The following is a 17,950-nucleotide window of genomic DNA, read 5'->3' on the forward strand; positions in this document are numbered from 1 at the left end:
TGCATATTCTACTGTCTCCAATTGGTAACAGAAGTCACAGATTAGATCTCCGATGTTACAGTACCTCCATTTGATGGTATTGACTGGAAGGCAGCCATATGCAATTCTCTAAGCAAGATCCCTCCTGTTAGGGTATCCTTGGAACTTGAGTAACTTTGAAACAAAGTGTTTCACAAAAACTTTGTGAAAAACTTTAACAACACTTTGTTTCACCAAGTGTTGTTAGTACCCCAACTGTGGAAGTTCATGCCGAAAGAGGTTAAAGATTTCTTTATACCAAATTTTATTTTTTTAATGGACAGAATCTCAATGGCAGAATGTTGTAGCATTCAGGAACAATCTCAGCTTATGGACCTATATAATCATTTACCTCAAACAAGGGATGATGCAAACCCAGGTAGTACCAGAGAAGGTCTGCATGTGTGTGATTGGTACACAACATTTTATGGATTTTTTAAGCTGTATAGCTTAAATAGCAGAATTTTAATACTGAATGCCCAAATCCTCCATGTTTCTTTGATAGTTGAAGAAATTACTTTTAAACTTCTTGGTATTTGCTGGACCAAAAAAATTGCACAGGCTTATTATATAATTGCTTTTCTTAACCTTCTGTGGTGTCTATAATATTTGTTATGTATAAGTGAGCAGAGAATATTATGGTTTGATTACTATGGCTTTAGAAGAAAAGAAAAGTGGCTCAATTTTCCAGTCTTCTAAGGTTTCAGTGTTCTAGTATATAAGTTCTTCAACTAGTAATATTGGGTAAATGGAGAAGGGAATTCCAAGTATAATGAGGGGTTAGTCTAAAAGGAATGCCTCCAAAATCCCACTTTCCAAAAACTTTTAATTTTGTCTTGCCTGCATTAGCACTTAATCCTGAATTTTTTGAAAATACCAAAAAAGATTAATATGGAATCATTATCCTTCAAAGCGCCCACTACATCATCAGCATATGCCAATACTTTATTTTCCTTCAATTGGAAGTCACTTGTTCCTCGCACAGCATGTGTATTGTTGAATTCCTGTAAGAAAGGTTCAAGAACCACTGCAAAGAGTAGTGGACTAAGAGGGCAAGCTTCCTTGATTTTTTTTGAATTTTGACTTTGTTTGACAGGAACCCATTAACTAGGAGGTGAGTAGTTGAATTGACATAGGCTCCTTTGATAACAGATAGCAGTTTTTCACCCAGACCAATTTGTTGGAGGATGTGGAACAGAAAGGGATTCTGGACATTATCAAATGCTTGAGTAAGGTCTATTGATAGCACTGCCATGCCATCGGCTGCTTTTTCATATTAACTAAGTGGATGTAGATCCTGTAGCAGAAACAAATTAAATTCTACTGCTCAGCCTGGGACTCCATACACCTGTGTGTGCTTCTAATTATGTATCTCATTCCTACTTTGCGCCTATTATTGATAATGTGGAAAAATATCTTGTAGTCAGTATTAGATAGAGAAATAGGTCTCCAGCTGCTGATTAAAGCATGATCTCTATTAGGTTTTGGAATGAGGATGGTATGGCTTGCTACAAATTCACTTGGTATATTAAGCAGCATAATTAGAATTGGAAGAATAAAATCCCAGCCCTTGTAATTATGTTCTATCTCTAGACCATCAAGGTTCTGGAATTTTTCTTGTCTGGCATTCTTTATGGGCTGTGGTAACTTCAGATGCTGTAATGGGTCTGTCAAGCCTATCTTGGGTATGAACAGGAAAGCCAGTAATGTTCAAAGAGTTAATTTCCCACAGTAATATTGTCTTCAAACGCATTTTTGTAGTGTTTTTTGAAAGGAGTCAAGGATGTCTTGAGTGGACATGTCTTCACCATCAACGCAGATTTGAGTGATAGTCCTTTCTTTGCACAATTTAGTGAATTGTCTATTGAAGCATGCAGCTGAAGCATAATCTGCTAAGTGCTGTTGTATTCTTATTTTAAAATTTATTTCTTCTACTTGTTGCTGCCTTTCCACTTCTATCTCTATATTAATGTTTCTAATGTTGTTACTACATTCTGTACTATTTGCATTGGTTTGCTACAAACCAGCTTCTCTCTTTATATAGGACTTTTATTTTTGTTTGTGTGGGGAATGCTTGTTCCTTTCCCTTTTCAAACATATTCTGTTTTAATGCTTTTCTGAATCTTAACCACATATCCCAGTTCCAAGTAACATTATTCCAATTTGAACAGAGGGTGTGGAATTTGGTTGAAAAGATCAACAGAAAATTTGGTGGAAGTCTTCATTTTCCAGATCTGATCTCTGCTTGTTCTATGCAGTGGAATTTAAGTAGCTCTTATGATCTGACATGCTGATGTCAAAATGTTATATCTGAATTATCCTATTTATAAGAGAAGAAGAGATATAAATTTGATCAAGACAAGTATCAGTACCTTGATTTGTGTACCTGTAAGTTGAGCATTGTTGAGACATTTTTTAACTATGTATATCCTACTTTTCCACTCCTGGGGTATCCTATTTTGTCTAATGTGGGGTTTTCAATACAATTTCAGTCTCTAGCTGCTATAATGTAGTGGCTCCGTATAAATATGGCTGCAATTCCTGGATGAATTTTTGTCTAACTGTTCCATTGGATGGAGCATAAACATAAACCTTATTACACATCCACAGTATTTCCATTCTATTTTCAAGATTCTTCCTTCTGCATCCTTATGGATTTTACAGAATGACCCAAGGGAGAGGCAAGAATAAGAACCCATACTCCAGCCCTGTTAAGTCTTCCAAAGCTCCAACAAGAAAGAAGTGGATATCTATCTGTTAAAGTTTTTATACCTCTATTCTGCAGAAGTATGTTTCTTGGAGAAATAAAAACCTGATATTATGGTGTAGCAAGTTTCCATACAGCTTCTTGTTTAGCTTGCTCTCAAATCCTCCTACATTCAATGATGCAATGCAGAAAGGAGATGCTATTATTAGTGAAGTGTCACTGGTAAGTCTTTAAACTTCTAGATTTTGGATGACCCCGATGAGGTCGTCAATCTGTGAAGGAGCAATTGTGTAGCCTGCTTCTTGTAAACTGTTTTCCAGTTTTTTTTTCCCAGTTGCTTTCCATTATTTCAATTTCATGCCTATTGTTCTTGATTTGGAAGCTAGTTATTTTCTTTTTCATGTAGATGATAATAATACTAAGAAAACTTTATCTCAGTAAGCTTTATTATTTTTTCTTTAATTGTATCTCTTGCTTTCCTTTGATTAGCATGAGATGGTTCTTCATAGTCTGTTAACTCTTCTGAGCCTGAAGAGTTTTCATTAGATGATCTGCAACACCTTCTCCATCTTTACATTTTTTTATTATTTCTTTTTAATTTGGATTTAGTTCCTTTTTTTAATACATCTTTTAATTTTTTTTGTTTATCCTCAATTTTTTTTTATTAATTCATCTTTTCTTTTTGATGATCTTGTCTACATTTTAATTTCTTTCAGTTTTCTTACTTGATTTTAAGTTTCTTTTCTGGTTTCTCCTTGTAAAATAGTTTCATACGTTTGAATTTCATCTTGTATATGTTCAGTTGTTATACTAGGTTCATTATTGGTAATTTCAACTGATGTTGTTCCATCCATATTTGACTAGACTGAATTGGAAGATTTGGGAACTTTTCATTATGCCCCTCTGATATATTCGGTGTTCTAATTGGCTTTACTGTTGCTCCCACTCTTTCAGCAAAAGTTCTGAAAGGACAGGTGTTAACACAATATTCATAACTTTTGCATTTCTGATAGGATTTGAGACACTGATTAGAGATATGTCCTTAATCCATGCAGTTGAAACATTTGGATTTGGGCCAGTTGCTACCCAAGTGATCTTATGAACCACAACACAGGCACTGTCTCTGTGCTCTGTGATAGTTTTCCATAACTCAGGTTGTACTGATGTCGAAAAATTTGGTATGGGCATCTTCATATCAGTTGTGAAGGTGATCTGACCAGAAAAATAGTTTGGATCTTCACATGGTAAACCCTTTCATTTGTTACTGATTTTACTCCATTTTGAGAACATGTATATAAGAATTTCATTACTGTTATCTATATAGTCCATTGGCAATCTTTCAGTTATTACTATTTTAACCTAACGTAATTCATGTAATTTTTGTAATGGCTTCCCATCATTACAAGAATTACTGTGCTACCTTTGAAAGTAAAACCCCTGTAATAATTAATCCCTTGCTTTCACATCTTTAACTCCAGTTAAATATTTCCCTCTGTTGTACAGTGTGAAAGAATATATATTACTAGCACCAACTATCTCTTTTAAATTCTTAGTCAGCCATCTAGCTTCTTCACACCCTGTAATTTCAATTCCTAGAATTTGCATCCTTGGGGGAATTGGTGCTATTATCTCGCGGGGGGGGGGGGGAGAAACCTCTGCATTTGATTGTAAAAGAAAAAACCTTTCAGTCATAAGACTGTGAATTAAATAATTCCGTGATATAGAAACAATTCTATACCAGCAAATGCTCTGTTTGAGCTACTATAAAATGGTGGCCATGATACCACCAAAAGTAATCCTATAATGGAGATACTACTAGTAATCTTAATAATTACTTAAAAGTGCAAGTGCTAGTGGGGATGAAACCACCAATAGCATTCAGTAAAATAAAATTCAAAGTGAAAAACAAAAGAAAGAAAATTAATGTACTTATCTTGCCAGAATCTGAGATGTCATCAGTGGGAGCCAGATCCAGAAGAGATACCAAGGTTGAAGTGATTCAGAAGTTATTTATTTCCCATATACAAGTAGTCAAAAGGCATCACGCCTTATTACTGAAATACTTTGGATTAGAGCTAATTATTGAAAAATTTTTCTCTTGGTTATACTATAAGTTAAAGATCCCACAAAATTATATTCTTGGTTTCATCCTTTATTGAAGTATAAGCAAAGAAGTTTGCTTATATTTCAATAAAAGAAAGTGTGTGCACCAAGTAACTTCCCAACTGAGCTACTTGTAATATAGAAGCTAATGACTTCACATTAATTGCCTTAGTATCCCATAATGCAATGCACATATCCTTACAGACATGTATAATGCTATGCATTATGAGAAGTGCCACTATCCAGATCGGTTTCAGCTTTTATTGAAATCTTTTCAGTAAAGTTCAATCAATAAGGCGAGAAGTATTCTATGAGGGGGAAATATGTGAAGGAATTGTTGGACGAAACAAAAATGAAGCGCAAAAAAGTGAAGATTTTAAGTCTCCTGTCACACTATGATAGAGGCAAATCGAGGAGGAGGGCATTAATAGCAAATGAATCAAAATGCAGGTTTTGTGGATCTATGGTCTGAGTTTCATGGACTGCACCTAAACGATTTTGGTGTTAGGTGTCTCAAGAGAGTGTTGTTCACCAAGCTTGCTGAAGGGCGAATTCAGGAAAACTTAATTAAGGTAGATGCAGGTGAGTGTGTGTGTGTATGTGAAGACACCCATTAGGCAAGTGAGTGTGAGAATGACTACCAAGTGCAAAATCTAGTCTGTCAAGCAAAAATATTGAATAGGGTGGTCAGTTCAGGAAGTAAAGGTGGTTAGAGGACTAAAGAAATGCTACAGTTTCTATATGCTAATTCCAGAAGTATCAAGAACAAGAGAAGAGGGAGGAATTTTTGGCATTGGTTAGTATAACTTCACCAAAAGTTATAGGCATTAGTGAGATTTGGCTAACAGCAGATGATGTAGTTACAGTGATAGAATGTGAACGGTTTATTATTTTTAGGGAGGATAGAGAAGATAGAATGGGGGAAGGGATACTGCTGATGATTGCAGATGAATAGCAGCCAAAAAGAATAGAAGATAGGAGGAGGATGGTTGTTAATTTGAAGCAGTCAGGTGTGGGATCTTGGCCAGTAAAACAGAATATATGGTTGGTTCTTGCTATAAGTCGGGGGATTCCAGGGATGATGTGGAAGACATAAATCAGTAAATTAGTACAATGGGTGCAGAGTGAGTGATTACTATGGGGACTTCATCTGTGGAGATATAAACTGGAAGGAATAAGATCTCATGGCACGAAGGAAATGGAATTTATACACCTACTGAGAGATAATTACTTGAGACAGCATGTGATGAATGGGAATGAGGTACAAGAGTGTTGGACCTAGTCATAGGTTCAAAAGAGCTAAGAACTATACATAATCAAGGTAGCCACATTGCCTCCAGTTGAGGGAAGCAAGCATAGTAACCATGCAGTCTTGACTTGGAAGTTTGTAAAGCACGAGAAATATTCTGTCATGAAGGGATATATGTGGAACTACAAGGCGGGTGTTTATGACATGCTAAGCAGGATGCTTGAATCTGTGCTAGGACATAAAACCCTGCAAGGGAAAGATGTTAGTAGCACATGGGAGATAGTTAAGGGGCATCTAGAAGAAACAATATTGCATTATATAGCTATAGTCAGGAGAATTAAGCAGTTAGGAGTTAGATGGATGAGTAATATCATTAAGCAGGAAAAAAAAAAAAAGAAAATGCTGTGGAATGCATGTAAAGAGAAAAGTTACCAGCAAGTTCATGTAAACTACAAGTCAGGCAAGAATTGTGATCAGCATGGTAAGGAAAGCAAAATCAGATTACAAGAAGAAACTAGCTTAGCATGCCAAATGAAATCCCAAAGAGTTCTTTCATTATGACAAGGAAGTGAAAGAATAACTCTAATGAGGGTTTGAATGTGACAAGGTGATAGAAGCAAATAAAATATTTGAGTTACTATGTGACCACTTTGCAAGGGTACATTATCCAAATGAGGTTACTACTGTGACAGAGACTGATATGGGAACAGAAGTGGATGAATTGTAGGTTATTAGGATTTTGCCAAATCTCAATGTAAATACAACTTTGGGATTAGATGGTATATTAGCTCATGTTTTATGAGAATGTTCAAGGGAACTGGCAATGCCTCTGACTGGACTGTTGAATTTAAATCTCAGCTCTGGTAGAGTTCCAGAGGGATGGAAAGAGTGCAAAATAGAACCTTCCTTTGCATAAGGAAGGTTCTTGCACTGTATAAGTTGCAGTGTTAGAGCTTTCCTTAGATTATAAGTTGCAGTAGCAACTTATAGACCAATGAGTATCTCAGGAGTGGTGGAAAAGGAAAAATTTTTCAAAAAGAGAATTCAAGAATGAGTGGATAAGAATATGATACTCTGCGTTGCAATATGGCTATGTAAAGGATCGTTTATGCCTTAGTAATTTACTAACTTTTATAATAGAGTAACAACTGAGTTGTTACTCAGTTGTTTGAATTAACAACTGAGTAACAACTTTGGATGAACAGTTGATTGGATAAAGGAAATGGCTACCCACTGATTCTGCTGGATTTTGCACAGGCACTGGATTTTGATGGAATACCACATAGAATTCTGTGATGCAAGTTAGAACAAATGAGGATGGATACGACACGTTATATCCATCCCCATTATATATTATGATAAGAGAGAGAGGTTGCTGGACAGATATCAAAAATTGATGAGTAGAATCCAGGCAAAATCAGGTGACTACTGGTGTCCCACAAGGTTCCGTGTTAGGACCACTGTTGTTTATTTTGTACATAAATAATATAGAAAATAATCGTAAAGGAAATATGTAATTGCTTACAATGATGCAAAAGTGAAAAGTGATAGTTAATCAAGGCAATGTGGAGAGCTTGTAGGATGATTTGAATAGGCTACCAGTATAGGCAAAAGATAATATGTGTCAGTTTAATGTGGAGAAATGTAAATTTATGCATTTCGGGATAAATCGATTACAAGCTATGTATCACATTTATACGCGTGGATAGGCTTATGTGTTCATCAGACATTTTTTGTAATAGATTTCACGGTTTGATATGAACACAGATGATTAAGAAAATAACTATTTATTAACTTAAAAGCTAATATTTCGCTGGTATTATATCCAACATCTTCAGAGCACACAATACAAAGTTTGTTACAAATGCAAAACAACCACAATCCGGTGTAACAGTGGGGCTAGTAATAGTAATTGCAGCGTGGAACACAGTCCTAATATGGCGGCATCTAGGTTAAAAAAAAAAAAAAAAAATCGAAGTTTTGAAATAATAGTCCAACTGATAGTCTTAGAAAGTTTGAAAAAATGAAATAAAATAAAAGTAATAAATATTAATTTGGTCTTAGGATCTTTGGTAGATTTATACAGCCATACTTGTTAAGGTTTAGAGTATGTTTTAAGGCTTCTGTTGATCCCCAAGAACAACCTCTCTGACTTGTAGAAGCTTCTGTGCATTACTTTTGTTTCTTTCCAATTGATCCTGTGTGCAGGGGTATCTAAAGCATGGTCTGCCAGACCCGACTTGCCATAGTGAAAGTGTCGGATATATAACATGGAACTGTACTCCAGGAAATAAACGAAGCTAGGGATTGGGGAGGGGATAGACAGGTAGTTGAAGTTTAGATGGTATATTGCTAATTCATAATCCTGCAGGCCATGTTGAGTTTTCAGTTTATCAGAAGCCAACATTTACTGGCAGGTACATTCACTCATCCTTCCACCATCATTCATAAAAAAAAAAAAAAAATATGTATTATCAAGAGTCTTGTACACAGAGCTTATATGATCTGTGCTTCTGATCCCCCTTTGTTAGGTGAACTGAATAAAATTAAAAGCAATCTGATATGTATTGGATACAACAAACTACCATTCAAATAATTATTGATAATTATCATTTTTTAACTGGACTACAATAAAATTTGAAAATAATTTCAATATCCTACCTTAAAGGAACCTCATTACAAATAGCAAGGATTCTTTGTAAATTCAATCTATACACTTCCTTCAAACCAGCTCGGAAACTGTCTTCCTTCCTACCACCAACAAAGGGTGCATTACCATCCCTTTTATTACCAAGTGCCTATCGCGTGCTCTGCTCATGTCATCATTCCTATTTTGGACATACTGGCCATTCTGCTTTGATTATAATTGAAGAACATCAATACTATATTAGATTTTTGGAATCTGTCAAGTCTGGCCTAGCTTCTCATGCTATTGACTCTAGGCACAGAGTTCTTTGGAACCAGACAAAAATTCTTCACTGATATATATATATATATATATATATATATATATATATATATATATATCAGTGGCGTCGAGTGCCCATTTCGGTTGGGTGTGCTGTCATGTGGGTTATGCAACATGCGCTACAAATTTCACGTCAATCGTCAATTTGACCGTATGCATGGGCGTGCGTCCGCAGAAAATTTTCCGAGGGGGGGCCTTAGAGACAAATAATTACATCAATAAATTTTTATAATTATTAATTTAATTAAATAATTACATCAATAAACATTAATATCAATAATTATTTAATAAACGTCTTTTAGCATTTTTTGATGTAATTATTTATTGATGTAAACTATAAATACAGCACATTATTTTCATTTTAATTGATTTTAATGATCTTTAATTCTTTGCAAAAAAAAGTATTCAGAATTAATAGTTTTTAGCACAGTTTCATATATAAAAAAAATGACTGGCATATTTTATTAAAAATCAACTAATTAATTAATCCCAAAATCCTAAATTAAATTATTTCAGTTTAAAAGCAAAAAAATCATAAAACTAACAAGTAAAATAATATTAAATTACATACACTTACCTTTTAAAAATGTATTTTTCTGTTTAAATTTGTTTAACTATAAATTTGCAATTTACACTTAACTCAGTGAAACAGAGGGCAAACGAACTGGTCTCACTGTTCACAAATCAGAAAAAGATGAACCAAAAACAGGAACACATGTTTCATTGCTGCAATATAACACGTATTCTATGGCTACCATGCCGTGGGCTGAAACAGGCCAACTCATAATAAAATTTTAAGACAGACAAAGCTTTCCATGGTCGAGGGTTTAAGGTTACATATCTCAATCACTTTTACGATTATAATTTGTGGAATTTTTTACTTGAGCCTGTGGGGAGTTCCCCATTTGCCCCCTCCCTCTGCAGACGTCCATGACCGTATGATTGCATTTTTATCGATGTATGAAAGTTTTGAGAGTGCATAGCGCATCAGTGCTCATCTTAATTGGTCCAATGCAATTAATTGCAGGATAACTTTGAATACTTCTGTGTAGAGTGGAGGAACAATCTGTTTGTTTTGAGATTTATTAGAAAACAACAATGAAGGAGAATGCTATAGTTGGTTGGTATATTTGAAATACTCAAAGATGAAAATATGTGAACCATCATTTATAAGACATGTTAGAATAGGAAATGAAAAGAGAGAATAAATGTGTGTAGAAATACTTTCATTAATGGTAAATGAATTATTAATAATTAACATTTGTGATATATGTGTCCTATAAGTTGCTGGATAGAGCGAATAGCATGATCCTATAAAGTCTAGGCATGAATAAGTGAATTTATGATGGCATAATTAAAAAAAAAACTTATGAGGAGACAGAGAATGGCAGGAATAAATATTGTTTGATGGAGCAGCAAATCATCTCGTAAAATTTGTTGCCCATGTTATGTGTATATCTCTGGTTTGTGTATATTTTGCTCCGTTTTCCAAGAAATTTCTTTTGTTTACTGAGACTCAGTATACATAACATCCGATCATTATCGGAATTATCCACACTTTCCAGAATCCTACATTCATCAGTTTTTTTGTTTTTTTTTTTATAGTATCAGCTGTTCTTTTGTCTTATCATCTCACATATGCTGGTATTTTGTTGTAGATCAACAATGTCTTATATACACAGAATATTCATTTTTATTCAGGAATAGATATTTTTTTACTGTCTGTTGTTTCCAAAGTCTAGAATAAAAATGTCTGTATACCGTTAAAAAAACTTTGCAACTTCAACAGATGCTATACTGCACAAGCAAAAGAAAAAACAATTAGCATTTTTCTCCTAACATCCACTTTCAAATTTTCAGTTCCAGGAAACATGCGTAACAGCTGTTTGTAATACAGCCATCGGATACCGGAAATGCTCAACTCATAACAAGTGACAACATTCAGTTGGATTGGTTGACACAATAACCAATCACAGCTGCTAGGTGCTGGGTGAGCTCAAAATGTTAGCTTACCCAGTCTCGCCTTCTCAGCTGTTTAAAAATACTAAAACGATAAGAATTTGACCTACTGCACCTTTTTACATCTTTTTGAAGGGCTCAAAGGTGTATGCATTTTGAAAGCACACCCGAGCTATTAACGCGAATGTGACACAATGTTTACACGTTGAAAAGTGCCTCTTTATGAAGCACTAATTATGAAGCTTCATTATCCTCGTGAAGAGGACAATGAAGCATTAATATATTGTGTCAGACCCAATTGTTTGCAGACTTCAGTTTTAAGTCTGCAAACAATTGGGGGAGTCTTTAACGAGAATAAATGCAAAAATATAATATCGGTGTGATACTGATATTTCGTGGATGATCACCACACAACTAGCACACCCAGAATATTAGCCCCTGATATATATATATATATATATATGTACTGAGGTTGATTTACTTGGTTGTTAAACATATTTTGTAAAAGAATGAATGACATAAACTGAGAGTAAAGGAAAAAGGTTTAATGGTATCACATGACTAGTTTCGGCTTTTTACAGCCTTCTTCAGGTGTTTTCATAAAAGAAAAGAAAAAACATTAAACATTGAAGATAAAAACTGTGAACAGCACAGGAAAGTCAGTATACATATTTAACGTGAAAACGTTGTAGTTAACATATTCAAAGCTGTTCCTTCGTTGGCCACATTTTTGGGTGAGTGCGTGCGTATAGCATCTCGTGAGCGCCAGTATGTGATCACAGCAGAATGACAGTCTGGGAGGTTGTAGCTTAAATTATTATTTAAATGTACAGAGTTGAGGATGATTTCTCTAGATTCTACAATTTTTCTCTCCAATTTGTCATGGCAACGGAAAATGTTGTTAGATCTATCCCAAAGGATTGTATGACTATGGTTTTGATCATCAGAATCAGCAGAAAAAAGGATATGGCTGGATAAAGCATTGGCACATGTTCTCTTGTAAGTGATGTCCCTCCTGTGCTCCTCCATATGCAATTCAATAGACTTATCTGTCTGGCCAAAGTAAGGTATGTCGCAGTCACACCATATCTTGTATACACCGGGATATTTTAGATTGTGATGGCTAGGCTTTGGACGGCTCACTAGAGTGCGGATCTTATGAAGCGGAGTGAATAAAGTTCTAATGTTATATTTTTTTGAGAAAACCTTGGAGAACCTTTTTTGAGAGACTGAGCTTATGTATGGTATAGATATATTGCCTTTAACATTATTCATTTCTTCAATATGGCGACTAGGAGGATTAAAAAGGTATTTTTTAGTAATTTTTTGAGAATAACCATTCAGTCTGAAAGTAGATCTAAGAAAATTGATTTCTTTATGAAGTTCATCTGGGTCATCAAGAAGAGAGTGAGCTCTATGTCCCCAAAGTAGAAATAATTCCAAGTTTCTGAGGTTGGAAATGATGGAACTATGGCGATATCTATTGGTGTGTGTGTGTAGGTTTTCTGTTTAGTTACTCATTGCATCAAGTCTGAATACTTTAGATTCCACCATCTACAAGTAAAGTCATGGTCTAGCAATGGGTAATCCTTTATCTCCTGTACTTGCCAACATTTATCTGGAAGATTTTGAAGTTAAAGCTATCTCCTCCTATTCCTTAGCACCTGGAATTTGGAAACGATATGTGGACATTTTCCCTCATTTGGAGCCACATACATGATTCTCTCCTGGATTTCCTTGAACATCTCAATAGTCAACCTGAATATCCAATTCACAACTGAGTTTGAAACTAATGGTTCCCTGCCTTTCCTGGATGTGAAACTGATCCGTTCTTCTGAAAAACTTAAAATTTCGATGTACAGAAAACCTACAGTGTTTTCTGCAGCGTATTTATTTTGGTCTATCATATCACAATTTGGTTACTTTATGGTATGCTTAAGCACTTCACTTTCTGAAAATAAAATGATGCATACATATAAGTATTATTATTATTAGTATTTCATTATTACAGAATCAGTGATAATTGACAAAAAGGTGTTTGCAATACCTACCATGCCCCCAATGTTTGCAATAAGTAAGAAGAGAAAAAAAAAACTATTTATGACAAAAACATATCATAGGATTGGCATTACATAAATGAAATTGATGATTAAACTGAAACTCCTCTTCTGATTTTTTTTTTTATTTTAATTTTTATTTTTTACTTGTGAACCAAAAATTCTCTCTTGACACAGACAAGCAGGTAAGCACATTTTACGCACGGTTGACTTCCCACCATACTAACTTTCTATTCTTTTGTTTGTTTCTATATTTCATTTGCCAACTTCACTAAAATTGTATCTAAATAAATATTTTACTTCCTCTGCTGGTTTCCATTTAGAATGTAGTTGATATTTTCCATGTTTTTGCCTCTTTTATAGTTTTTCTCTTTGTGTTACTGATGTTCATGCGAAATTTGTTACAGCAGTGATTTAATTTAATTTAGGAATCCTGAAGATTTATTTAAAAATATACCGTCATCTGCATAAAGTTAAGAGCTAAGCTTAACAGCTCCAGTTTTGATATCAAGTTTAATGCCACTCTTTTTCAAAATGGGATTGTAGAGATAATGAATAATGAAAATACAATGCTTGTGAGGCCCATATGAGTCTGACAGTCATTGTATCATCATCATTATCATACACTAAATAAATTAAATTTCAAGCTACTTTGGGCTTGCCTCCAGTAAGTAAGACAGTGGTCTTACACTGGCTGATGACATTCATCTCCCACCTAAGGACATTATGAAATATCCATTCCCACAGCAGCATTTAAATCTGCAGCTGTTGATGATTAAACTGTGGAGAGTGGGTATGCTAACAACTCAGCCAACAGGTCACAATTTGCATTTGTCTTGAATATTTTTGATGTCTGTTCTATCACTACTTGTTTCATTTGTCTTTCTTTCTCCAGGCATACAAAATATCTTTATCTTTAGTTTCTGTGTTATGCTCATCATTTCTGATTTCTTTTACAGTTCTCTTTCTTCCATTTCTAAGCTTTTCCAATAGGCTAAAGAACATTTTGCCATCTTTGTTATATTTATCTTCTATGTTCTTCATCTGTTGAACTAATAAGTGAAATATTAGACTTGTAATATCCTAGTATATTTAAAAGGGGATCTGTTAGAAATAAGCTTTGATTAGGTGTATTGTATAATGATCTAGTCCAGTGTTTCCCAATCTGTGGTCCGCGACGATGGGACAGGTGGTACACAGGCAGACTTAAATTATATATATATATTAATTATCCAAACAAAACAAATTAAAATTGAATAAGTAAGTAAAATTATTGAAATAAAATGGATACTTAAAAGAAATCAAGAAATAGCGGGAATGACGAGTAATAAAAGAGGGGTGTAGTGAACAACAATATGGTTGTTCCTTCTTTTTTTCCACATTTCAACCAATTGCTTGTTGTTTATTGATTTTTATTATTGAAGGTTTTCTCCTTCAACCAAGGCTCAGTATATCTTCAGAAGTGCTAAGTGATACTTGGACAAAGTGTGTCGTGAGTTAACCCCAGTATTTAGATATTTTTCGGAAACGTTTTTTAATAATGGAAAAGTGGAACTTGGACTTTGAAAAGAAAAGCAAATGAAACAGGTGATGCTAACCCTAATTGTGATACGTGTGTTGTAACGGCGAGCAGTTCAAAGAAAAAAGTATTAGGAAATATAACAGTTCATATTTGGAATTTGGGTTTACTTGGTGTGGATATGAAAGTGAACAGAAACCTCAGTGTGTTTTGTGTTATGAAGTGTTGTCAAACGAGTGCATGAAACCTGCTTAACTCCGATGACATTTAGAAACTAAACATTGTGATGTGAAAAATAAGCCAATTGAAAATTGAATTTTTTCAGCGATGCTTGGGAACATTAAATCATGGGAAAGATATGGTTTTGGCCATGGGTTCGATTAATAGCAAGGCACTGGAAGTATCCTATCTCTTAAGTTTGTGCACAGCAAAAAGAGGAAAGCCTCATTTTATTGGGGAAAATTTACTACTTCCAGCTATAAAAGATGTGGTAAAAACTATGTTTGGGCAACAAGTTACTGAAAGATGTTAATTTGAGTCTTCTTTCAAATGACACTGTCAGTGGCAGAATTAATGATATGACAGGTGACGTAGAATAGAATCTCAGTTAATCGAAAGAGTTAAGAAGATCCATTATTATGCATTACAAATAGACGAGACTACTGATGTTACAAATGATGCGCAGTTAATATGCTACTTAAAATATGCGCATGATAACAACATTCATGACGATATTCTCTTTTGTAGAACTTCGTCATCCTGACCAACTGAAGAAGAAATATTTCACACTCTCAATAATTACATACTGCACAAAGGGATCCAGCAGGAAAAATCTATGGGCTTCTGTTCGGATGGAGCTCACACCCTTACAGGCAGGCATAGTGGGGTTGTTTCTAAGGTCAAGGAAGTAGCTTCGGATATGAATTGGGTAAATTGTTTCATACATAGGGAAGCATTAGCCTCCAAAGGAATGCCACCAGAATTTAAAACTGTGCTATACAACGCTGTAAAGTAGTTAATTTTATTAAGGCTCAACTGTTAAATAATAGGTTATTTTCAGTTCTCTGCGATGAAATGGACAGTGAATATATGCAACTTTTTGCTTCATTCTGAAATTCAGTGACTTTCTAGGACAAAGTAGTAACAAGGTTATTTCAATTAAGACACAAAGTTTTATTGTTTGTAAATGAACTTAATTCTGATTTTGCATCACTTCTTGTTGACGAAGCATGTTTATCGACACTATCCTATCTTTCAGACATTTCTTCGAAATTAAATGAACTAAATCTCTCTCTCTTCAGGGAAATTCTTTAACTGTTCTAAATGATTACGACAAAATAAAGGCATTCAAGGAAAAACGGTGTTATGGATTAGTTATGTAAAAGACAGACAATTTGCACCTTTTCCAACATTAGAATCCTTTTTTGTGGAAAATGATATTTTTGTTGATTCTGAGTTTCTGGAAACGGTTTTTGACCACCTCAAAACTCTGAAACAGAATTTGGAAACATATTTTCCGAATAACTTTTATTAGAAATTTCTGTGGATTCGTGATCCATTTCAGGCTTACAGTCACGAGAACGATCTTTCGTTATCGAAAAAAGATAATTGAGCTTTCAAGTGACAGTGGGTTTAACATGCAATTCTGTGATCTTGGTTTGGCTCGATTCTGGATCTCGCCTTCAGCGAGAAGTGAATTTCCCGAATTATCTGAAGCATTGAAAATCGTCATGCAGCTTTCTATAACCTATTTTTGTGAGAAAGGATTTTCATCGCTCCTTCAAATAAAAACAAAATACAGAAATCGTCTTAGTGTGTGTGTGCCGATCTTCGACTGAAGTTGACCAATATTGAGCCAGATATCCAGTAACTCTGCAAGGGCTGAGAAGCTCAACCATCTCAATAAAAGTAAGTAGTAACATAATTATATCATATTATTTATTTGTTTAACAAAAATTAAAACTCTGTTCAATGATGATATACTTTTAATCATTTACTTCCAATTTAATTAATTATGTTTCCATATGCATTCAAAACATGCTTTTAGCTTTATTACGTTATAAATGGCACAGATTTTCCCAAATGTTGGTAATCTCCACATAAGTTTTTAAAAAATTACATAACTTAGTGGTCTGTAGAATTGTTTTAGGCATTTTACTGGTCCTTGGACTTAGAAAGGTTGAGAAACGCTGATCTAGTGTATTAACCTTTAATTCGTTGCATGGGCTCTCTTTGACCCCAGCCATCATTCAAGTTTGATTTCTGAAAAAACCAATGGCAGATTTTTGTTGCAATTTCTAGAAGCTGAGTTTCTTGCTGCCCCATGCTGAATCAGTCGCATGCTGGTCGTCTGAGTAATCAGTTGTGGAGTAAGGAGTGATTTCTGACGTTCTGTCCCCATGTGCCTAATTATGTAACAACAAAAAAAAATGTGACTAATTAAGGGTTAATGTGCATAAAATAAAATTTTATACACATAAAATAAAATTTAGTGAATTTTCCCAGTTTTTCAGGATAATTGTCCTTTAGATACTGTAAATAAATGGTTCAACTTTTCAGAAGAATTGCATGGTGTTTAATCTGATTGCATACCATAACTTACATTTTTGCAGCTATTCTTATTATACTATATATCTTAAATATGTTTTTTTTTTTAATGTGCAGAACTGTCTTCAAACTCCTTGGCTCAACTAATGAAGTGATCCGACTACAAGCATTAAAGCTCTTAGGTTATTTTCTTAGTAGAAGCACTCACAAGTGAGTTTGTATGTGTGTATATGTATATATAAATAAAATTATTATTTTGTCAATATATAATGATTATATAAATTGATGTATTCATGCTCAAAACCTTTTGCTATTGTTTTGAACATGAATTGAGTTAAGGAGAGAAACAGGTGAAGTGGTTGTCAGGTTTACACCAATTCAGACAAAATATCTGGTGTGATCAAAAAATACAGGCAGTCCTTGGCAGACAACCAATATTATTATTATTATTATTATTATTATTCGTGACACCTCCAAGGAGTCCAAAGACTTGTCGCGGAAGGACATCCACTATACAACCATCTCCACCACTACACCGAACCTCTACTACCAATCAACGCCATCCACCGCCCACCACCACAACTAGTATTTTTTGTCTGTAAATTGCATGTGTTCTGAAGGGCAGATTTGTCTGTATGCGAGATGAAAAACCCGAGTTTCCGGGAGAAACAAACCCTGCTACCTCCGTATGAGGTCGGTTAACTCACCTTCGATTGAAAAAAAGCCCACATAAAGATTCCTCCATAAAGATATGGACATGTTATATTTTTAGTATTTTAGTGCAGCATATTTTTAATATTTTCTTGCTCTTTATTCTTAAAAT

General features: G+C 34.5%; 1 protein-coding gene across 1 annotated transcript in view; it reads left to right on the forward strand.

Moving 5' to 3' along the window:
• The window catches only part of rg (A kinase anchor protein rugose), a 1,380,990-nt gene that overhangs the window by 399,283 nt on the left and 963,757 nt on the right, over positions 1-17,950 (forward strand). Inside the window, exon 19 of the mRNA XM_090393458.1 lies at positions 17,245-17,337. Coding sequence (XP_090249584.1) covers positions 17,245-17,337 — 93 coding nt within the window. The remainder of the gene's footprint in view (positions 1-17,244; positions 17,338-17,950) is intronic.

The sequence above is a fragment of the Typopeltis vanoorti genome, chromosome 5 (assembly GCF_054136105.1).
Source record: "Typopeltis vanoorti isolate ZY-2024b chromosome 5, IOZ_Tvanoo_1.0, whole genome shotgun sequence".
NCBI classification, from domain to species: Eukaryota; Metazoa; Arthropoda; class Arachnida; order Uropygi; family Thelyphonidae; genus Typopeltis; species Typopeltis vanoorti.